Here is a 25,009-nt window from a genome sequence, read left to right on the forward strand (position 1 = left end):
CTTTTTAAATTTAGATTTCGTGAAACAGTGACTCAGGATTCAGAGCAAAGTACCAGAACAAGATGAGAAAATCTCCTGGCATAAACATTGCAGTCTCCTCTGCCAACTTTTTATGACGTTGCAGTCTCAACTTGATGTAGATAAGACGCAACACAAAAAGAAAATTTGTTTTTTTGATTAAATCGATCCAAATTCTGTATCTGCGTATCTGTGGTTTATGACTACTTAAGGCAGACCTGAACTTTTGCTCTCTTGTTTGTTGGAGTCAACAAGGTCACACTAAATCACTTGAATTCCATTTATAGAAAAGTCGCGGTAAAACCTGTTTGTCAAAAGCACGTGCGCTTTGAAAAAGTAAGGATTTTAGATAACTTTTTAAGGTATTTTGTAAATAAGTGATCAACCGATGACGAAAGAAAATGCGTAAAATCTAGAAGTGGCAGTAAGCGTTTCATATGTGAAAAACTGCAGACCAATGCAAAATATTTACTAACGTATCAAAAAATAGCAATATTAAAAAAAAATGACAAAGTTGACTTTTGTTGCAATTAGTGACCTGCTTGCTAATTGAGTTATTGCTAAATACTGCAAAGTTTAGATGTTCATGCAAGAAATGCAAAAGTACTGCTTTACTGATATATTGCACTTATAGTCGAATGCGTCAGGAGGTAATTTCTCTTCCTCTTTTGTAAAAATATCGTCGCAGTTTTGGGCAAAAACCTACACTTTTTCGGACAGTGACTGCTCAACAAAAAACCCGTAAAATATCAAGTTTCACAAAATATGTAGACTAATGTAGAATTTTCATTTGATGCACTCATTTTGTTGTGCTAATTGTTTGTAGTTTTGAGTATAATTAATCCTTTATGAAACTATCCAAACCAACATGATGAAGCTATCATAAAATCAATGCATCATGCTGATTTGTAAAGCCACAAAAAGTCAATTTATTTTAATCTGGTCAATTCAGTCAGCCACACGATGTAGTTGTCGATATTAGTGAACAGGTACAACATCAAACACATTATGCTGTACTATACAGCAGCCACGGAATCAAAGCAATCCTATCATCAGGTATGTGTTCACTTATTACTGGTCACCTATAACTTCACATAACAGGCTAATAATATTTGTAACCACAGATATGAAGTTATTTGCAAATTGTCATGCATCTGCCCAAAATTGTAGGCTTGAATAATATTGTAGTAAAAATGCTGTAAACACACTGGTTAGAACTTCTGCTGCTTTGTGTTCAGATGAAACAGCATTTTCTTGTTGAGGAAGATCGAAAACTTACGTTCACTTCTTTACGAAACTGGGGGACACTCATTTATTTTGACTATAATCAATACTGAAAGATTTTTTCGAAATTCCATTAAAACCAATTTTGTTATTGACATTTTTAAATAGCAACATGGAAGAGAAGTTCCATTGCATTTCAAACGTGGGCTTTTTACAAAAGTCAACATTTACTGCAAAAAGAACAGAGTCAACGTAAATTGCAGATGTTTTGTAGATCAGAGCACAGTGGCCAGTGTCACAGCGACTCTGTCTGAAGTTATAACACTTATGTTTTTAAGATCAGGGGATTTGATACATATGTTTGGAAAATATCAAAAAGTTCCCACAAATTTGGCGTTTTTTGTTTTGCTTCCTCCCAAAAATGATTTGATTCCTTGCGGCTATGACTAATACTATGTGTTGCAAATCTTGGCGACGCGCATCCTCAGAGTAAATATCGAGCAACATAAAATTTTGAAAACTTGTACTGCAGTGCGGGAGAAGACAAAAAGAAAATGTTAATTCAAAACAGATTTGGAATCTTTTGTATACGAGTGTAACTATGGTGTAAATCTACTCTTTTTTACTTTCCTTCCCCGGTTCACCTATTGTAGTAAATATATTCGAAATTTCTTATCGTACGTTATTCGCTCGGAGGATATTCATCTAGACTGCAACAACCGTCATTTGTACCTATGCAGACGTTGAATCAATGTAAAAATGACGGATTTTGCTGTCTAGGCATTGACCTTGTGAGTCAGTGAAGTAATTAAACATCTCGTACGCTTTTGCATTTATTTTTTATTTCATTTTATGAACGCTGCAAATATTGCTGGAAAAGCAGACAATAGAAGCATCACAAGCAAGCTATGTAACAAATACCAAACGAATTCATATCAATTAGTAACTTGAAGATCATGCAGATGCAAATCTAGATTTGAATACCTGGCAATCAAGGTCTTTATATCGGTTGAAACCGCTAAGTTTAGCACACTTTGGTTGTTAAAAATGAAAACTTGCAACATGAAGCGGTTCGAGAACCTCATACTCTCCACTCTACACTACTATCTTTACACTTGTAGTTTGGAAGCTTTATTAGAGGACACGATTTTGTGACTTATTCTAGTAGCCTTTTCAAGGAAAATTACGGTATCATTTATCGCAGTTCGTGAACAAACTTTCACATCCCACGTCTAATTTGTAAGCGTAGCCTTCTGTAGAAGTAATGCAGAGGACTTCAAAGTTTTGCTGATCTTGCATAAAATGGAGTATATAGCGTCATAAGTCTGCTGCACTTAATGGAGCCCAAGTTTGGGCAACGTCCGTCGTTTCAAATCCTTCCGGAGAGTTTCCAGCGGCATTTAAGTCAAGCAAAGGCGGAGAGGCACTTTCAAACTGTAGAGGTGGGATGAAATTGCTGTTTGTTGACACAGATGAAGAGCAGGAGTCGGTGAGCGGTATGTACTGGTCAACACCACAACTATTAAAATATACTTTGTTATTGCATTTTTCGTGGCATTTGGACTAGTTTACAAAATCAGATTACGATACGAAACAAATTAAAAGTGCTTGTTTTATTATATAGCCCATGTCTCATTCAGCATTTGTGATGTTAGTTTAATGTTGCAGTACTTTAAAAGCGGTTCTTCAAACCGGAATGACTTATATATTAGCCTACTTTATAAATTATGAGAGTAAATTTATTTTCTGTTAAGTCAATGATATTTGAACATTGAATTTTACATTTAATCAGGCAAAATCCTATTTTACGATGGAGCTTCGGCATAAAAGCTACAAATAATTCAATCTACTATTTACACTAAGAACTTGGCCCACTGACAGAACTTTTCTACTTTGTTTGGTAACATTTAAAGATGTTACTTTTTCGAGAAAAATATTTACCATGCAGTACACAAATATTTTACCTGTTTGTGTAGTGAATCGTTTCTTGGGGGGTGTTAGTTGCTAAACTACTGGAGGTCGTCGAGTAGAAAAAGGCTTCAGATCCGAAATTCCAATTTACCGGCATCTGTGCGTGCTCATGTGCAATTCCAGACCGGAGTTGATTGCTGCTTTGGCTTCCTGCCGATCCGGGGAGGACTACGCTGTTGCATGTTGAAAATAAGTCATCAGGAGAAAGCTGATCGTAGTTGAAAGACTCAAGGCACTGGACACTGTTTTGATTATTTTCCTCCTGCCAATCACGAGGATTTGTGAACTCCAGTTGTGAAAGCTCATGCTCATTCTGATGCGAGTAATTTCCCATCATAGTATCGTACGACTGATGGTTAGGTTGATAATGTCCTGTAACACATACAGTAATAGATTTATGGTAGTGTGCATGTATTAGTTTACAAGCTTTACGGTGATAAACTGTTTTATTTTGATCAACAGCGCACGAGTACAAAATAATTGACACGGCTAGAAGAACACAATAAACATAGCCAGGTCAGAGACTTTAAAAAACCGGCCTTTAGAATTATTTCTTTCATTGAAGTTTCATCGAAGTTTCGTTTTAATTTAAAAATGTAGATTATTATAGAAATCAGCTAAAAGCCTTCTCCTTTTTGTGGAATCGTTCATATTTTCGCATCCTTATCGCGTGGTCATTTTTATGAAACATTTCAAGATTTTGCCTGCACTACAATTATAAAACATTGGTGTCAGCATGGCCACCTGGAGATGCGGCCTGATTTGTCACATTTTGCAGCTTTTGATTTCAGCTACTGCTAGTGGTTGACTGACATTTTTTGAGATGATTTTACTTTTTGCGGTTTCCTAATGACAAAAAACTTTTTTGTTGCCTTGGGGAAGCAGTAGCAAATGAGAAAAAGGAAGTTGAAAAACGCAAAATCAGACTGTTATTGAAAATTAACAGTCTGACTAAAATCTACAAAATAAAATTTTCTTTGTTTTTCAACATGTGAGGATGTTAAAACCTATTGTGTCATCTGGGTAAAAGAATAAAGAAAGCGTAAAAATCTAATTTTTAGAAAAATTTATTTAAACATTCGCCCAAAGTTAGAAAAATCTGGGAATTTCTGCAAAATGTGACAAATCAGGCCGTGTCTTTAGGTGGCCATAGTGTCAGTAATTTTTTTATTTTAAACTGTTTTTAAAAATTGAAATTAGTGAAGAAATACCTGTTGATGCGGTTTTAGCATAATTCTGTTGACACAAGTCATAAGGAGTTTTGCGTCCGTTCTTGCTCACAACTGGTCTATCTTTCCCGTGCGGTATATAAGACGAACTTGCACACTGCTCCAAAGGCAATAGTGAAGAAGAAGAAGTAAAGTTTGGATTATTGAAAACATGTTGTCCTCCACCTAAACCTGGAAGTGTCTCTGAATGTGGCATCAGCCATCCGTTAACTGGAAGAAGAGAATTGGGTTACATTTTTTTTTGTAAATCTTGTCGATTTTAACTTTCCAACATAACATATGCTCAGGTTTTTTTTAAATTTTTCATCTAGTTAGGTTACACATTATTTTATATTTTTCATATGTTCTTCGAAATATTGTGTTAAAATATTTTTTTTGTTTTTGTTTAGTAGGCTACATGTGTCTTGTGCCTGCACCACATCGTTTAAAGTCAATGGATGAACGGCTGTGCACTTTACCTTGAGAGTAGTTTTGAGCTTGTGCGCTTGTTGGATCAAAATATTGCTTGCAATCTGTTCGACTGCAAAACAAATTTGTTGCAAAGTTATAAAAAACAATTTTAACAAAAATTTAACAAACTACTCTCATTTGGATCCGGCACTGTTGTGGTAAGCCAGGAGTGAACAACATTCTAAGCATTTTTTGTTACAACAGGAAACTGGTATTTTTTATTCATTGTTAGGTCTATAATACAAAATCTTGTAACATTTGAAACAACTTTTCTCACCTTTCTTTTGCTTCTAAAAATGCTTTTGCGAATGGATTGTATTTTATTTTCAAGGAGGTAACCTGAAAAAATGTAACATTTTGTCTTGTATGGTCTTGTAGAAGCAATAATTTAATGGTGAAAACCTTGGAACAAAACTTCTACTTATCAAAGCGTTTGTATTCAGTCCAGACAGCAAATCAGTCATTATTTACATTGATTCAACGTCTGCACTCTGCAGACTGGGATGCATAGTCTCTGACTGATTTACTGTTTGGGATTAGCTAAGAATTGATTTTACAATGAATTGGACTTTTGTTACTTCTTTTATTACCAACAAATTGTCGCTAAGTTGTTGATAAAAATGTAAACTGGACATTATTGGTAAGACAGTACGTGATACGTGTCATTTGAGACGTGAGGTGACGTGTGGTGACGTCATCATAATTAAATCAATAACGATAACGTCTAATAATATAAACTTTTATTATTGATCCAACTATCGTGACGTCACACATGTATTGCATCCATGAGTTAATGAGACCCCCATCTCCATTTCCCCATCTTGTGGGTGTGGAACTGCACACATCGTACTGCCGATGCATTGCAGAACATCTTCTTATTTTCAAATATATCAATTCGTTACAGCGAAGTAGATATTCAGTCGAATAATTGCAAACGTGTTGCTGGAAAGGATTGACACTCACGTCTTCGTTCTGATAAGCTGTTACCGCGATGAACCTCGTCTCGGGAAAGGAATGGGAAGCCAACATTTTTTGTGATTCTGCTCCACTGACCTTGACCACGTGGATACGAGGCTCGTATTTATGCAGAGAGTTCAACATTATTTGCTGCAAACAAAACAACAAAAGTATTTTTTAAACATGCAAGTAAAAAGTAATAAGATGTAATAATACCTCTTTATAAGAATTTTCTACATGTAATTTCTATGTCTTCTACATCTAATTTCTACGTGTGAGTGTTCACAAGCCTGTGAGTACAGTATTTTGCGATACGCAGTGGAATACTTTTCAATCATCTAAATGCCGCAAGTGTTTAAAATTCTATAATAAGAGCTGCCGCTGGGTAGCGATAAAACCTTATCTGTATTCCAACAATGAGCTATCAGTTCACCTACTGCAGATGGAGTTAAGCTAAGTTTAGCGTTTTAAATTTGTTTTTTTTAAAACACTTCATATTTTTGATTTGATGCTGCTAAAGAGTTAAGGAATTTCAGTAGCCTATATCTGTAAAGCTGGTAATACAACTGCGTACATGAAAATAACTAAGTGACATAACTTAATTAAGAGGCAATAGCATTTCAACTACCAGCGGAAACTTCACAATGTCAATCACGGTGACTAAGTTTGCGTCAGTGATCCAAAGCGTTTACAATGGTCATGTATGCGAAACTGTGAGTATGAAGTTTTCAAAGAAAATTTGTTTATTCAAAAAATAAATATGTTTGCTAATCGGGGAAAACAATCGTTTTAAATTGGTTCAAATAAACGAAATTTTTTGAGAAACAGTCAAGTATTTTACTCTTTGCTACCACCAAGCGTATACCTGTGAATTGCCAGTTGCTTTATTTGTCAGCTTGACTCGGCTAAACCCTATCGGTTGTTTCATCCAGTGTGATCCAAAATTTGGTGAATCGGGGTGAACATAAACACAGGAAGAGGCGTGGGGTTCGGGTTTTCCCCCTGGAACCCACTCACCATTTACGTATTTCCATCTGAAATGTCATTAACTTGATAATCAAGAAGGGTTGCGTTTCCCTCAAAATGCCATTCAAAACAATATATATGTTGACGTGTGGTTTCTTTTGTTAACTTGCTTCTGGTGCTTTGTTAACTTTTGAAATGATCGTGTTTTTGCACATGTGATACAATAAACGCAGCCATTTTGTTTTGCATGCAAACTACAAGCTTTTGAGCTCACAAACGTCTTCAAAAATGCGATACATCAATGCCAGAATGCGCAACTGAAGACATACTCGCGACCTTGGGTTGATTAGCAACTGGCAACACTACGTGAGTGTTAAACGGATAATATTTGATTTTACTTTATAAAGTAGACGCTCCCAAGACCTAGCCTACTTGGGACTGTTGGAAATAAAAGCTTTATAATTTTTTTTGAAGTATGTCGTTTCGTTTCGAAATAAGTTACTTTAGCGAGAGTTTCGCTTATTTTGTTTCTAATTTCAAGCAATTTTATGTCGTTGTAAAGTACTTTAAAACGCAAGCAAAGCGCAAAAGGATCTTAAAACGCAATCAACAGTGTAAAAATGTTTGGTACAATGCACCATGTCTTACAAAAAAAAATCAGGATTAACACAAAACCGTTTCAATAAAAGTTTGTTGCTAGCCTATAACCTACGTTATTTTTTGTCTTGATGTCGTTTTGAATTGAGCTTTCAATAAAGAATTTTAAATTATTTCATTTCAAACCGTGTTAGTAAAACAAAACTGCTTAAATTGAACAACCTTGTACTAGTATACCTCACAAAAGAAAATGGGAGAAAGAGACGAATCAAGGACTCAAATGGATATCGTTCTTCGAAAAAGTTTGCATTGTTGCAAAGATAGGCTATCACTGAACAAGTTGACATGACTACAGTACCAAAAGCCACTTAAAATAAACGCTAAAAGATTAAAAATTGGCTTGAAAACATGTACCATTGCTTTAACATGATACCCCCCGAACCTTATTTGAAAGATAATTAACCAGTAAACCATGAAAAATGTTTCTGTATTGGTTTGTTTTTCAAGTTCTCTAGAATCTGGATGATTAAAACATTTGTGAAATTGAGCTAAATTGAAATTGAGGATATTTTTTCCTTTACATTGCCCTACACATAATTAAGTAACTAATTATTTAAAGATAACTTTATTGTACCTGTTGTTGTCCACTGGAATGAAATCAAGCATGATTGAATACATGGCTGTGGGTTCTAGTCCTGTAACCATTGCTTTCAGTACAGGAAACATTCTTCTTCCGTTTTTTGTCACAATCATCTCGTTTACAAAATTATTGAACTTGCTCCATAAAGATTGATCCAAAAGGGTCATCTGAAAGTAAACAGTGACTATGCGTTAGTGATGAAAGGGAAAACATAGCCTAACTGAAATGTACCTGCTGGACACAAGTTGGATAAAATCAACAAATTTTAAAGCAAAATAAACGTCAGCGAACATTATTTTAGCTATTTTTTTTTCAGTTAACACCTGATCACAAGCAAACAGTTCCTATTAATATTCCGATTATTTGCGGTAAAATGAAAAAGAAGGCCATTAATTTGCATTGGACTTGTACTGGTATGTTGTAAATTAAAAAATAATTCTACAATACACGAAGGCCGTGAACCGAAAATATACGTTTATTTATTAGTTTTCTAACTGTTTCATTTGCAAATCAATAGCATGGTAACTAACAAGCATGCTGCTACTTTTCATAAAAGCAGTCTGAAAAATGCTTTTGTTTATCAAGCCCAATGGTGCGTAAATATTCTTAGATAGCAGCGTATAAAATTAACTTCTGTTAGTTGTTGCATAAGTAAAACTAAGGCCAGAAGTAGCATATATTTTTAGTTTAATCATCAAAATTTTGTGTACGAGAATTAAGTCGAACAATTTGTAGCCGAGGTCAGTAAAAGCGTAAAACTGTGTTGACCAAAAAAGATGTTCTAACATTTAACTTTGTGTCAAGACAAAAAATGAACACATTTAACTAAGGTTGTGATGCATTATTGGCTCTTACTGTATTACATTACCAGCATTTTAGGAAATATTTTTAAATGATATTTGATTGCACACTTGTTAAAATAACTACAAATAACCACTGCACTTGGAAACTAAAAATTTTGCCTAGCTGTCGAAAATTTTAGAGGCTTTCATTGATTGGGGTTCTTAAATTTATGCAACAAAAAAACGTCACAAATTTATTCTAGAAAACAGTCATGTTGACAAAAGCCTACCTTTACGTTGGCATTTCCAACGGGGCTACCGGAACTTGAAAGTGTCAAGGGAGACTTCAGGATTTCGTTTATATCTTGATTTGTATTTGGTACTGCCATTGTAATGTAAGAATATCACTGTATCTAATTTCTGAAAGTATGGTTTTTCAGGCATTTTTAGCAACATAATTTCAGTAGAAAAATCTAACTCTTGCTTGATGAGAAGAATTGAAAATTGCTGCATCTCCTCCAGGTGTCTAATTAACTTTTCTGTAAGATTCCCTAATCATAACTCGCTAACTGTTAACACACTTTTGCGAAACATGATTCTCTTGCCTTACCAGTCTCGTTGCAATTATACGCAAAAACCCTTGTAACAACTATACCACCTTCCGTCGAAATATCGCAGCTCACTGCAAGCCTGCAACACCCAGCAGCGAAAATCTCATTCTGTTCTTACTCGCACTTCAGTGCAAAGTTTATAGACTTCAACATGGCCAGATCGCGTTTTTTTCTTCATTACAGTTTAAAACAGGGACATTTTATATTTTGGAAAGTTTGATGGATGTTGAGACAAAGATTGGCTAGTTGCAGTTCTGTGAGAACGAGCGCCGCAGGTGGCAATGTACTTTTGCTATAAAACTCCGCGTGATGCCGCATACTTAGCACATTTTGTTTGTTTGTTTGTTGGCTTTAGCTAGAGAATGATTGTTTGTTCATCTATTAAAACTTCCTGGTAGAGATAAAGGGTGTGCACTGTGCAGCCACATAGGAAATTCCCATTATATTGATCTGAAAGTTGTTAGTTTGGTAAAAGTTTATTTAAAGCCGATGCCGCACTGTTTACTTTCTCAGGGCCAGATTTTAAGAAGGTTAATCCAATTATTTTAGCAATTCGCTGTTATAAAATCTATCATTGATACTTTCGCTTATATTTTGAAACCTGAGAAGGATTTTAACTTTATTTTTTATGATATAAGAGTTTTTCCTTTTGATCGAAGCGACAGCTATCGGTGAGAAATGGCATTAATGGAAAAAAACGTTTTTTTTTCAGTGACAATATCGTCGCTAGAATATTACCAACAACAAAGCAGAAGCCATGAGTAATTTTTGAATTAGAGTTTGAAAATTAATTTACGGTAAGTACTTATTGTCTTTAAACCCCTTTTAAAATAAGCCACTTTCTTCACTTACTGTGAATTCGTGATAAATACAAAACATGTCATAAAAGGTTTTCAAATTTTTAACAAACTAGTGCTTTTGTTTCAGCATTAAAATGTTTTTGAAACTTATTGTACAACTAATTAAGAAGGAAAGTAAAAGCATATCAAAGAGAATATTTTTAAGCAAATGCAATAATTGGTTAAACTCTTAATTAATTAGCCACTGTTATTATTTGAAAACAAGTTTAAATTGTAGGTTATTTAAAACAGCTGAAACGTTTTTTAAACTTTTAAATTGAGTGATGTAAAACAAGAGTGCTGGAAACCCATTTTATTTGAAGAGAATAAAAGAAAATTTGTTCTGTTAAAGGCTGTTCGGACAGAAATAGAATTTTTCACAAGAAAAAGCTTATTTTCAGAAAAGTCAAGAAGAAAAATTAAAATATATTTACTTCTTATTCATTTAAAAATAAGCATTTCCATCTAATGGTTGATATTTTAATGTGATGCTTGACTGTACGTAATTATATATTTCCCCGATTTTTCAAACTAGCTTTAAGTTTGAAGTGGTTTACCAGGAATACAAAATATATCTGTGTTATTTGAGAAGTTGTGACTACCAGCTGATAACTTGCAAATATTTTCAGGAAGAACGACAACAATTTCATATTTCACAAATGTTTAAATTTGTGGAAAAAATTGCAAGATAATTTTGAGAGTCCAACCCGTTGTTTACAAAAAATAAAAATAAAATTATTTTTTTTCGTACCAAATTAAAAAAGAACATAAAGAGAAAAGCGTTAAACATGCAATTTTTGTGAGCATTAAATATAATCAATTGATAGAATGATCTGTAGAAGGGAATCGTGTTGAGACATACAAGTGAGAAATCTGATTTTAAAATATTGATCTAAAATGAGCATGATCGTATTGAAAATAGGACACAAAATCTATGGATCAATATAATAATTAACAATTTTGAATAATATGTTAGTCGGTGTTAAGATTGGGATTTTCCAGAAATTAGATGGCTAATTAAGGATTTTAATTATTTGTTCTAATCTTGCTCCGAGATTATTTGACTTGAAATCTTGGAAAGCCGAAACTTTAACAACTTGTACGGAAGTCTTAACTCAGACAGCAAAATTTCTCATTTTTACATTGCTTCAACGTCTGCAGACGTTGAAGCAATGTAAAAATGACGAGATTTTGCCGTCTAGGAAAGCTGTGAAATCTACAAGACGTTTAGAATGAAATTGTTTTACTTTCTTAAGCATTTCACCACTAACTTAAATCTGACGTCGCTTTTGATGACGATGCTCTTGTTCTTGTGCTATGGTAGCCGAGTAGGGATATTTGAAACGAATACGTTTTCTTTAAAACGAAAATTACATTTTGGGATGAGTGGATATGAAACAAAATTCAATTACAAACTTAGAAAAAAATAAAATCAATAGAAAACAAAATTGGGCCATAAATCTTGTTTTGACTCAAAAAAACTTTGCAATTTGATTTCCTGATTTGTAAGCCTGAGTAATTTATATATTTTTGAAGAATACGGTGCAGCGAACTTTACAAACAGACAAGGTCAACGCAGCTGTAGAGAGGTGAGCTAAATATATACATCTGTACGTTTTTTTTTTTTTATTTGTGTAAGTTATATATATTTTGTTTGTCTCAAGAAATTCCAAGATCATGGAGTAAAAACCCTGAAAATTTTTAAAATTGTGATTTCAAATTTTGTCCTGGAACCCCAGTTTCGATTCTTGTAGCATTTTGGTCCTACGGAAAAATTGTTGCAACTGAACAGCAAAATTTGATCCCGCTGTTATCTAATCAGAGGTAAAACCTACTTGAGAGCACGATTTTAAATCTAGATTAGCTGAAAAAACAAAATTAAAAAATGGATGTCACAAATTTCCCAGCAAGATCATTGGACTTCTTAAGGTGGAAGTTACTTTTGCCTTCCTCCGCTATGTTTACTCGGCAAACTTTCGAGACCAGCTGCCACAATTTTCCCACTTTCACAACTCTATGAGAAAACGTTATGACGTCACGGACACGTCAAAATAGATGACCTCAATAAACTCCGCTAGTTAGTTTTAGTTTTTACTTGGTCTTGTGTTTGCCAAGATCTTAGCCTGAGAAGTTTCACCAAGATGAGAAAGCAATTAGATCATTTGTTTAGCAATGGATTGCAACAACTTCGAAGCTAAAATAACATTCATATGATGGTAGAACATCATTGAAAAATAGCTTTAATTCATTAGGTTTTTGATTTCACTTAACTTCACTTTTATTTGTATCTGGTTACTTTATAACAAACGTGATTTTTTTTTAATGGCGTAGTGGAAGCATATGTATGTATATTACATCCTGTATTGCATTCACTGCAATCCAAACGAGTTTTTATTAATTTAACCATTCAACACACTCTACAAGATTGTACAATCTCTAAAATAACGAGCACCCAGCACAAAATTTAAAAGAAAAAAGAAAATAACAATAATTCACAGTAATTAACGATAAAAAATGAAAATGTAATTGTCATTTGTGAGACGTCTGGTATACTCGACAAGAAATTCTGCTTCAAGCTAAGTCATGGTAGAATCAATGTTAAGAACTTAACCTTCTCGGCTTCTACGTTGGACCAAACTTAAAAGCAAAACTCCGTGACGTAATTTCTGTGTACTTGCAGTGTGCTTAAAGGTACAAATTCACGTAGTGGAAATCTTTCCAACAAAAAGAAAAGTATAATCCTTGTAAAGTATTGCATCTTCAATGTATGAATTTGTTTTTAAATGGACTAAAATTTGCACACAACCATCAACTACTGTTTGTAGAACCTGATTCGATTCTGAACAGGTCATGTCAAAGATTTTAAATATAATATTATTTGTATTTTTTCATGTAAACTAGTAAGAATGAGCAGGTAACATGCAATTTACATCGGAAATGTGATAGCTTACGTGAAAGACTGTAAAAGCCAAGCTCGTCATAAAAACCTACCGGTTATAAAGCAACAGTAAATGGCCTAACCATGAAACTGTTATTCTGGCGATCGCTTTGCTGTACAGTTTAATCGTGCGCAAGTGCGGGACAGTATCTTTTTTCTGCGGTTGTAGCGCTGTGGATCAGACTGCAGACTACGTCTCCAACGCTATCTTCCATTCATTAAACATAGCAGACTTATTATGACTCTTGGACGATATGGCCAAACACTGACCAGCTTCCAATAAGCTTTGGGTGCGTAGGCTCATAGTTGGTTGGTTGCTGTTGAATCTTTATCCTCGGACTGACAAAGCCTTGACAGGTTATTCCTGGTAGTTTCGCATACTTGTAGAGGTTCTTGACGCAAGGCCGTTACCGAGATTGGCAGAATGAAGTTTTCCGATTGTTGAAGTGTTGTTGCCAGGAATTTATTCCATTCACTAGGTGCCGCTGAAGGGAGAGCAATCCTGAAATGCGTTGCTTAAGCGCACACTCAGAGAGTCGAACCAGCACCGCGTGATCTTGAGCCGGGCGCGTAATCATTGAAGCTAAAGGGGCTGCAGTATCCGAATAAGGTGTTGCGAGCGTGCCAAATTTCAAATTGATCATCCTATCTGAGTCTCAAGGACGTTACGACCTTCGAGTTTTGTCGCCTCTACCATTTTCTTTAGACCTCTGTTATCATTTTTTTTGTGATGGCCAAAAAAATGAAATGAACTGAAGATGACAAACGATCTCGCAAGGTATTACTTTGATTATGATGTTATCGTTTTCTGATTTATTAAGAAAAAATTCAGTGACGACACAAATCTAAATCTCTGTTATAAATTTTATTTTTTATCGAAAGGAATAGCATTCATTTATTTGCATTGGAAGACATTTTGTATGTTTGGTGAGCCTACCCTTGAACATCGATACCGATAAAGAAGACTATGTTGCATGTGCGACTGTGCATGACAGGAAGTTTCATAGTAGCCTAGTATAATTTGCATTGCAAGTTAAAACTTCAAGTGGTTTGTAAGCATTTTCAATGATAGGAAACTAAAATGTTTCTACAATAGCGTTCTATTTACTTTTGAGTTCTACAAAACTGTAAGCACATTTTAAAGTGTAATCTGTACGCATGCTTTATTAACGCTAGGTAGCGCTTTTGCGCAAACTTTGAAAGCCATGCCATTTTCAATGAAAATACTATGCAGCATGTTTTCACCGTTCAACAGAAAATGTTTGCTTCAGTTTAAAAGTTGAAATGCATTTCCTATACCCAACCTGGCTAGTTTCTTTTCCAAATTAGGCTATATAACATGTTCTTGACAATCCATTTTTCTACCTTCAAAAATTAGATCTATTCCATAATGCTTGTACAGTAGATAATGAGATTTTTGGGCCCACAGACTCACAGTTTTGAACCAAAAGGTTCATCTTCTGGGAAATGAATAAACAAGCCTTTAGTTTCTAAGAGCATTTTTATTCTTTCTTCCAGAGACGAATATGGATTGTGTGAAGTCACTGCCTGGCCTTATTTTTTACTTTTTATAAAGGCAATACATGATCAAGAGCTGAGAGTTTCTATAAACAAGAAGTTTGATTTTTAATTGGTACGAGAGATGTTGTTAAAGTCCATATCTTTTTAGATTTGGGATGTTTTACGTTTTAACACCAAAAAAAATATGAAAGAAACATGGATATGAAGATATGCAATACGGCGATGCTTCTTGTTTCATACTTCATACACAACATGATAACTTGACATCAATTGGACTCGTCATAGGCCAACATTTTTCTTGGATTTATAATTATTAGGCAGTGCATCCTATGGATCCGTAATTGGCTCTCTCTCTCTTGCACCAGCTTGCTGGGCGTGCAGTTGTTCTCTTGCGTTATATTGCCTGTTTAATTATTTTACAATTCACTGTATAGTTTGACATTCAAAAAATGTTTTCTACACATCTTGCCTCAAAAAGCATTCGGCTTCTCTAGACAGCAATTTAGGTTGGATTGCTGCAAAAGTAGTTTTTGTAGATTTGCAAGCAGTTAGCGTGAGTTTTTGAAATGAGTAAAAAGGTGTTGGTTATCTGGCTACAACTAGTTTTCAATGAAGCCAGTGCCGTCATTTATTTTTTAACCACCTAATTTCAATATTCCTTGCTGTCACTAAAGTATAGCTGAATTTGTTATGTTTGGCTGAAAATACAGCTAATGTGAATGCGATAATTGAATAGCCTTGTTTAGCGTAAAATCATTTACTGCATGTCACGTATAAAAACAATGTAGCCTAAAGTCAACACAGTAATTTTTTCCAACTTTTTACATTTTCGATTTAACCTTATTTAGGGACATCCCATTACTTCTTGGTTGAACTCCGGTCTTTGCGTGCAAAAAATAGTGAAACAAGCAATGATGGCTCAACTTTCAGGATGTCCGTTAGAGTCACCCAGTTTAGAGTTCAGTGGCACTTAGTGGATCGCAGAAGTAATAAGCAACTACACTTCAACAACAGAGGAAACATGTTCCTTTGAAAGTTTCTTTCGTTAGTTTCATGCTTTATTGCTTCAATTGCGTACCTCTTATACAAAGACTTTGTATCAACAGTTACGGAGTTGAAACAGCCAAATGCAATTCAGTTTAACGTTTATCTTCATACAAGATTGGCAGCGAAGATAAGTCTTCTTATCAAGGGAAACCTAGTACTTTGCTTCGAATGGCATTTGAAATGTTTAGTTGTTTGAAGTGAGCAGGGCGTGATAACTCTTTTGCATGAGCCTTTCTGCCTTTCTCGTTGAGATTAAAATCATATCTTTTCGCATAATTATAAAGCAGTCAAGATGACGTTTCATCCAGGAAAGGATTAAACTATCCGTTAGAATTTGCCAAACCTGTTGCCAAATACGGCTCGAAACTGAGTCGTCGAAAACAGTGTTGTTAGAAAGTAGTTTTGTTGTTTGTATGATAAACACGCTCAAGGCTAACTTCTCCCAAGATAGGACAAATATCGTGCCAGCATGAAAAGAATTTGACCTAGTTGATCATGAAGTATAACTCAAGTTTAACTCTAAATAAACTACGGCAGACCAAACTTAATAACGACCAAACCAATTGCAGTAAAGCAAGTGACATCACGCGCTACTCTCGTTTTCTTTTTGACGTTTTAAAATGAAATCTAAAATATTGTTTTGTCTAAAATTTGCATCCATGGTAAAAACATTATTGGACAGAATTTTTGAGACAAGAGTAGCAAACAATGTGCGAATCATACATGAAAGCTCTATTTTGACATGGGTTATGTTTTGTAACGACGAAATGAAAAATAAAGCAAATCCAATCACCAAAACGAATGTCTTATCCAGTCCAACTGAATCTCACACATAAGTTTTGAAAAGCTGTTTAAAAGTGCATTGTATTAATCGATCGATCGTCGTCGTTCACAAAGCGATAATGGCCTTTTCACTTTCATTGAAATCACTTCTTTCCTCCGTGAGAATAAATGCAGTTTCCGGCGGTTTTAACCGGTAGTGAGCGGACCGAATGACAACACAATGACTAAATTGATCCCGATGTCTCAGGTTACTTATTACAAGCTCTACTTTGTCATTGCCATTGAAAGATTTCGCTCAAAGTGTGTGATTGACGGGAAAGCGAAACAAACCACTTCAAATTTCAATTCATTGACATGCCGCTGGTAACACCAATAGTTTGAATGGCACTCTGGCAAATTTTTCTGTAGTAAAAACCAATTTCGATCAATTTTAAATAACATTTTTCAGAAAATTGTGAATGCTATTTTTTAACAAAATGTTGTGTTTCTCATAGGAAAAAATATGGCACGAGAGTCACTCTCAGATATCTAAAATAGCGTTTTTCAAAGCAGCATTCAAAAATAAGCCAACAGCTTTTTCCAAGTTGAATTTCATCAATTATAGCCTAGGCTATGTTTAAGAAAACTGCCAGTGTTTCCACTTCAGTTTTTTATTTGTTGTTTGTTTCACGTTTTTAACTTTTAAAAGAATGGAATAATTTAAAGCGTAATAAACAATCAACAGCGCATAACAGCCAGCATCTAATTGTATTAATTAGTCAGAAGTTTACTTTCAAAAAGGTTGTCATGAAAGCTCTTAAAAGTTCAATTAGCTTTTTCACTATTTTAATGTTTAGTAATTAGCAAGACAAATCTACAAACACTTTATTCACAAGTTCAAAAAAAAAGAATGAGGTTGCTTAATACCTGGGCAATATTATCAGCGTGTGACCTGCTTTGTAAAAATAAGCTATCTCAAAAGATTTTATTTCCACTGCATCCGGGATTTATTTTCATAAGAATAGAGGTGGCCTATGGCCTGGGCCTCAGTAAACGCTGAACAAATTTCTAACAGTTTTTGTGCGAAAATGTCATAACACACACGGTAGTTTTGCACAAAGTTTGCACTATTAAACCTGTCTTTGGCTATACAAGTATTACGTTTCAAAACCGGCCAAAATTACACGTGGGAATGAGAGAAGAGACGTTACGTCTGATTTTCTCTTTCCTGATTGGCCTGAAAAGTTAAGTTTGCCGTCACTACATTGTGACGCAATAAATACTCACTAATTAGTGGTAAGTCTTTTGTTTTCAATCGGGGACTGAAAGCGTTTTGAAGCGTAAAGTGAAGTGAAAACTTAAATTCTTTGTTTCAAAAGTGAAAACACTTCAAACAGAAGAATCAGATAACACGAAAGGCCATCATGGTGGTCCGAATGTTGTCAAAAGTTGTCCTCAATGGAAATCAGTTCGATTTATATTGTTTTTGTGAGTTTAGACAATGATAGGAAAGTAAACTGTTGAATTTATTTCGTGTTTATGTTTACCCGACTGTCACTTAATGAGGAGAACTCACTTGTCACTTTCAATGCGCTTAAGTAGGCTATACACCGTTTTACTTCTACAAGAAACATGCTTATCCATTTGTAGAAAGTTACTGAAACAAAGAAGTCAAGATTACATGACAAAGTGAAGTGAAAAATTACTGAAGTTGCAATGTTGCCAATACTCACATCGATTTGGTTAAATAGTCGCATAGCAGTTTTAAACGAAGCTACCCTGACCAAACATTCCAGCATCTGTCCTTAATTAAAAATACCTTGTCTCATGCCAAAATAAGTAGAAATAAGTCACATGGAGCATTTTTCGAATCACCAAGAGTTGAACATTTCAATATTGTACAGTAGCAGGTTTTTTATTTAATTTTTTATTGTTGCAAAAAAGAAATAAAACGTATTCTCTTTTTAAAGCTTCCGAAAATTACATGATAACTTATCAATGTTTTGCGGTTCACTTCATTTGACGTAGCTAAAAAGAAAATTGTAGGGGGGCAAAAGCAACTGTTGTGAGGGGGCAAATATTTTGTGCTTTAAAATACCGAGTTTGTTTAAAAGTACAGCTACTGAATGCAAACAAACATTTATGAAACGTCTTAAAACAAGCAAATACAATGTTATTGAAACGTTCTAATAGTACTGTATTAAAAACATATTCTTTTGGAAGGGGTAAGACAATTTTTATTCGGAGGGATTGCTCTTCCAAGCCCTCCCCGCATAGCTACATCCCTGGTTACTACACGTGTTAATTGAACAATTGACCACACACACAACCACGCTGAGATATCCACCAAAGCAGCGGCTAAAATCAAGAAAGCCATTTGTACGCGCTGCACAATACCTTCTGGCAGCCTCTGGTGGAAATCCTAGCAAACAGTGGTGCCACGCGGCGTGGTGTGAACAATGGTCAAGCAGCACGTCCCCACTTCGCCAAGTATTCAGATCCCCGTCCGAAAACCAGCTGGGACATGGCCTCTCTAGACTTGCCTCATCAAGGCGTAACCGTTTGCTCACTGGTGTTGGACGCTATGGTGCAGACATGTTGCGCTGGGGCTTGGCAGAGAGTGCTGCTTGTGAGTGTGGCGAAATGCAGGCGGCAGCCCACATTATCAAGGATTGCCGGCTATACAGACCACCCCATGGTATGAAAGGCCTAATTTCCATCGATGACGACACCAGGCAGTGGCTAACCAACGGATCCCCTGACATATAGCGACAACACGAGAGAAGAACAATTGAACATGCCTTGGTTTCTTCCATTTTCGCAGGAGCGACGGCTTTTCCCTCACCCATTAATGGGCAGTGACTTTTCTCTGCAAGTATTGCGCTGGGAAACAGACCACAAATCATTTCATCAACGACTGCACTAACGTTCGCCCGCCAGATGGTGTAGTAGAAGGTAGGCTGAGTGACTGGGATTAAGAAACGAAAGTTTACTTGCTTTTCTGTAGCTTCTTGAAGTAACTAAATTCCGGATGAACATCGGCTACATGACATGGTCATACTACCAGACTCTGAGGGTAGAAGACACCCAAGCTTTGTTACCATAATCCTTGACTGCAAACTTGCAAACAGATTTTCATTGTTTCATATCACCAAGATAAGCAATGCACGTTAGCAATTAAAATAAAAACGAGAGTTTGCACTTACGTCGTTTGGGAAAATGAATATCGTGTGGTAAAAAAGAATTATCATTTTCATTGTGCTGCCTTAGCGTATGCCAGAATAGCTTTTAAAACTGTATCTTGTTACGAGATATAATTGAAATGATTTATTGGTAAATGAGTTAAAATACTAAAATACATTTAAACATACCTTAGTAATGAGCACTCACTAATAATTATGGTGAGTTGCTTTGTAGCGCGTGACTTCGTACTAAAGAAGCTTCAAGATCAAGGGACGTGAGTTCGACTCTCGGGGTGTGCGCTTGAGCAACGCATTCTAAGGACTGCTCTCCATTCAGCGGCACTTAATGAATGAAATAACTTCCCGGCAACAAGACTTCAACAATCGGAAACTTCACTTTGTCAATCTCGCTAACCGGCCCGGCGTCAAAAGCCTCTATAAGTATGCGAAGCTACCAAGGCTTTGTCAGTCCGAGGATAAAGATTTAAAAATGAAAGAAAACCAACCAACATATTTATAGAATCGAGCTGGTTTTAATGCTTTCTATTAAACACTAAGAATTCTTTTCCAAATGAACTCAACGTTATAAAACAGTAGATCATCACTCATCAGTAATTATGCATAGTAATGAACGAAAGCACTGAGTGTTGTGCTGGAATAAAGTCATAACAAAAAACAAAATTAATTTTTTTGGTCTATAATAAAATCTGTCATTGTATTCCTTTTTTGGCAGGCGTCATAATGCCAAGAAAGCGCTTGTCTTTCTCGAATAAATGAATGTCGGTTATAAATTTCTAGTCAATCCCATACATTTTCATTGACACACCCAATGCCGAAATAACCACTCGTCAAAGTGCAACTAAATATAACATAACATATAATTATGAATAGATGATTGGTAACTTATTATAGATATAATTATTTGACATGGTATGTAACTACTACTTGCAGTGGGTTGTCGATCTAAATTTTAGAGTCTCTAGAGTCTAGACAAAGACGTCTGGGGGGGCCCAGCTTTGATTTGATGAAGCATTGTAAACAAACGAGTAAAGGATACAAGGTGGCAGCTTGAAGAGGCTCAATTATAAGCTACAAGAGGGGCTAGAAAGCACGCCTTCAAAAAATTTATTGGTCATGGTCAACAAATAAAGTAAAGTTACTAAACCTAAAAGGCGACCTCGGATACTCTCATGAATTTGAATATACAACAAAAATTAATCTGTGAAGAGTATTTGCAACAATCGGTCCTTGTCATAAAAACGAATGCTGTGTCTATTCCGTTTTGAAATTATTATTAAGGTTGTCGGGCAAATATCATGAAAAAAAATCAATGTCTTGCTAGACTCCAGTCCTACCTTGTGATCCAACCCCTGGCAGGCAAGCTCACAGCAAACAAAATTTTTGCTTAATATTCAACAAAATAAAATTAATTAGGCAACCAAGAAAATTTTGGGACACCGCACGACAAAGGGAACGCGGGTAAAAGAGATCAGCATCTAGTTTATCACGGGCCTCATCGGCTATCATATATACGACGACCAGGGTTACCAACGTTAGTACTGGAAATAAATTTTCAGTCAACCATTGCATTATTATGGTTAGTGGTGTTGTTTAAGAGGACTTTTGAAGAAATTTAAAAAAAATTATGTGTAGTAAGAGAAATAATGTATGGCACGTATGTGTGCCATTGTGCCTCAAGGCCCTCAAGGGTAAAGATTTTGTCTATTTTTTTAGCACCAGCCTGTGTTGCCAAAATGGCAATAGAAACGGTAGAATTGTTATATGGTTTTCAACAGCAGCCTGATAAGCAATGCAAGGTTTTGCAGATCAAATTGATTTAATCACAAACAATGAAATAGACAAACAACGCACCACAAAGACCCCGAAAACACAGATAAAAAGTGTGGAATCCAAATGAAATCTGCAAAGTAGAATTTTGAAAACTAGCAAGAACACTCAACACAACATTTGACTGATTAAAAATTAAGCAACCTTCCAAGTTCTATGCAAATATTACTACCATGCATTGTAGAGACCTAGGATACTGACTTCAAGACCTTGAACCATCTGGTTCACTAATATAAAGTAAGAGAATGGACACAGCAAATACAGTATTCTGAGGTAAAAACAATCACTGCAGATTGAAATAAAGGTGTACAAATCATGAGAGGATCTATAGCCACCTGAATCAATGTACAGTAAAATGATGATGAATTCCCAAATATTGATAAAAACTGTTCATTGGTTTTAAAATCACATCATACAACATGCATACTGTACTACAAAGATTTGTGGTATGCATTGAAACAGTTTCTGTCTTTCACATAGCATAGATGATTACAACATTCCAAATATTGGTTGTTGGTCCGATTGTATGTTTTCCGGGTAGTGCACAACTTGCATCGCTTTCTGTCTTCCATCTTTTCCATTGTATGGTTCATATCATCTGATGCCACGGAGCAAATTTTTTTGGAGGTCATGATAGATGCGACTGCTCGTTTCCTGTTTGTAAATGTTCCAATCATACTCCTAGCAACAAATCGTCGAAATGTTTTAGAGTCAAGGTTGCTCATATATCACGATTTTCATCACATAGTTTGTTGTAAATAACAAATGCATTATTTACAGCAATGTCCATTAGGTCAAACACAAATCGCAAGTAGTATTTGATTCTAGACTTGTGATCAAATTGATTCGTCACTTTTTTTGATTCATTATATCTACGCCACCTATGTGATGATTGTAATGCTAATTGCTTCACAACATCTGGACAGGCAACAGATTGTTTCGAGCCTGATTCCTTCTTTTCACTTCACCAAATAGAATAGCTGTCAAAAAGTTTGATACAAAGTTGATGGCTTTGTTGTCCACCCACTTCACAAGGTATACAAGATTTTCAGCTTGAAAACAAGCAACATCCCCTCTCTTCATGCTCTTGTCAGCAAGGACTTATGATTTTGGCAAATGCTTCCTATTGGATCTCACTGTGCCAGTACTGAAAACAATTCTTTTGGAAATGGCATCCTGCAGTCCGCAAATAACACACGATTGACAGCGACTTCACTCAAATGGAAAAATTTTTGCCTTTTAGCCATATTATTATTTTGAAAATACTTAGTTTGCACTAATAAAACATAAAAATAAGCTCAATATCAGGTTACTTTGCAATATATTTTCATTTTGAATTGCTATACTAAACAGATTTTCTTCACACATTGCAAACATTACCAGACTTTCTCACAAAGGTTCACATAAACTTGTGTATCAATTTTTACCCTTGAAGTACAATGGCACATATGTGTGCCACACATAAATAGTTAGCCTCACAACCAGTAAACCTTAGTTTCCAACTTAAGTAATGGTAAAATGGTGTCCTAGACACTCTAAAGTGTACTCTGAATAAATATTATGATGAATTAAGAATTATAAACTAATAAGAATAAGTTCCAAACATGCCTCTAAAGCAATAGCTAAAATAAGCAAAACAATTTTAAGACATGTCTGAAGAAATTAATTCAGAGTTTCCAACTATTAGTTTCAAATTAAAGTTTGATGTATAGAGATGCTGCAACCGAAAAATCGTATCAAAATATAACAGTTTTTTAACATAAAATCATAATTAATTTTGTGGCACACATGCGTGCCACTGTACCTCAAAGGGTTCGAAAAACAAAGATAGTATGTGTTTGCCAAAAACAAAAAGGTATTTGCATTGCTAAAGCTTGATAGCAGATAGAAGATCTCACTTTGTGATGTTCACTACTAAATTGTGATACAGCTTAAAAGTTTATTGATCATACTGTATATTGCCCAAGGGTATTCTACTTCTTAAATAACTATGTTCAACTTCAACCTAGTCTTATCAAAGCCAGAGATCGACCTCTTTAAGTTGACACGAAAGGTCTTAATGCGCAGTGGTAGGATTCAAATCTTTTATCAACAGGTTTCTTATTTGAGAGAATATGTATGTTATGTTAATATGGTGAAGGCTATGCACCTACGTATGAATTTGATAGTTAATATGTTAAGGCGATTTGTAATTGTCATTAAAATTTCGAGAACAAGTTTGCACAAACCGGTACAAACCGGTTAAATCCCACCACTGTTTATGCTGCTTTGTTGAAAATTTTCCATTAAAACTCATTTTTCAATTCTATATTTTTCATCTTTGACCACAACACAGCGTGCTGGAGTTCGCCTCAGAATCTGCAATTCTGATCATCTGAAGGTTTCAGCAAAAGCAACTTGTCACATTACTTTACAAAATTCTCGTAAACCAATGGATGTAGCCCAATTAAAAGTCGGAAACTGTTCAATAAAATTTATAGGAAACTATTAAAGATATCAATTTTTAACTTGATTCCAATGACAGCAGCACACGGACTCTATGACTGTAAGAATAATCACCAAAATAACCAACAAAAGTAACTACATTTTTATTTCCCTTTACTTTCAAGCGATTAAGTTTTAGTTTTACAGCTTCATCGATACTTCGGCCTATAATTATTTGAAACTCGTAAACTGTTTGATTTACAAGCAAACCTTGATAAGCAAAACTTGATAGATTAAGATTTATCCTGATTCAGTGACGTAGTTAGAAAGAAAATTTTAAGGAGGGACAAAAGTAACTGTTGGGGGGGAAACATGAATTAAAATAAAGAGTTTGTTTAAAAATATAGCAACTGAATGCAGCCAAACATTTATGAAACGCCATTCAACATGCAATATCATTAAAATGTTTAAAAACCCATTTTTTTTGAGAAAAGGGCAAAATAAAAGTTTTTTTTTGGGGGGGGCGATTGCCTCCCCCCATGGCTACGTCTCTGTCCTGATTTTTTTTTCTTTAACAGCCAAGCGTTTCACCAAACGTAATTTTAATATAATTGAACGCTACATGTGATATTTAATGGTCTGGCAGGCCAGAAAATATGATGACAAGGACAAAGTCAATGTATGTTTGATAAGGCAAGCCTCGACATAAGTCTACCTTACTTTACCCAATTTAACTTTAGCATCAATTTAAGAGTAAAATCTTAGCTAATTTTTATAGTTCTGTGAGGTGTTGCAACCGTGCCATATTTTAACTGATTGTCCTGCTTTGGTATCATGCACGTTATAACGTTCGCGTTTTGTCGCTTTTACCTTTTCTAGATCTTTGCTATGTTAGGCAAAATATTGTTTTTCGTTGTGATTGTCAAAAAAAAAAAAACTGAACTGAATTTGGTAGTCAGGTTACTTTAGCGGAAATGTAAGGTACAGAAAAATTCTTGAAAAA

General features: G+C 35.1%; 1 protein-coding gene across 1 annotated transcript; it reads right to left on the reverse strand.

Annotated features, from left to right (window-relative positions):
* Window positions 1–2,559: 2,559 nt before the first annotated feature.
* On the reverse strand, window positions 2,560–9,223 carry LOC145769120 (T-box transcription factor T-A-like). Its single transcript, XM_082580714.1, has 9 exons — window positions 9,125–9,223; window positions 8,047–8,219; window positions 6,715–6,883; window positions 5,856–5,999; window positions 5,170–5,231; window positions 4,901–4,962; window positions 4,425–4,652; window positions 3,207–3,585; window positions 2,560–2,761 (listed from the first exon to the last, which is right to left on the reverse strand). The coding sequence occupies exons 1-9, from the start codon at window positions 9,221–9,223 to the stop codon at window positions 2,560–2,562; spliced, it is 1,518 nt and encodes a 505-aa protein (XP_082436840.1).
* Between the last annotated feature and the right edge of the window lie 15,786 nt (window positions 9,224–25,009).

This window comes from Aplidium turbinatum, chromosome 4 (assembly GCF_918807975.1).
Source record: "Aplidium turbinatum chromosome 4, kaAplTurb1.1, whole genome shotgun sequence".
NCBI classification, from domain to species: Eukaryota; Metazoa; Chordata; class Ascidiacea; order Aplousobranchia; family Polyclinidae; genus Aplidium; species Aplidium turbinatum.

What these genes read in the sequence shown, in the direction of transcription:
- LOC145769120 (XM_082580714.1), bottom strand. Translation starts at nt 9,223, where the DNA reads ATGGCAGTACCAAATACAAATCAAGATATAAACGAAATCCTGAAGTCT. An exon ending in TTGGAAATGCCAACGTAAAG is followed by an intron (nt 8,220 to 9,124) that starts GTAGGCTTTTGT and finishes GTTTACTTTCAG; the next exon opens with ATGACCCTTTTGGATCAATC. An exon ending in CAGCTTATCAGAACGAAGAC is followed by an intron (nt 5,232 to 5,855) that starts GTGAGTGTCAAT and finishes ACATTTTTTCAG; the next exon opens with GTTACCTCCTTGAAAATAAA.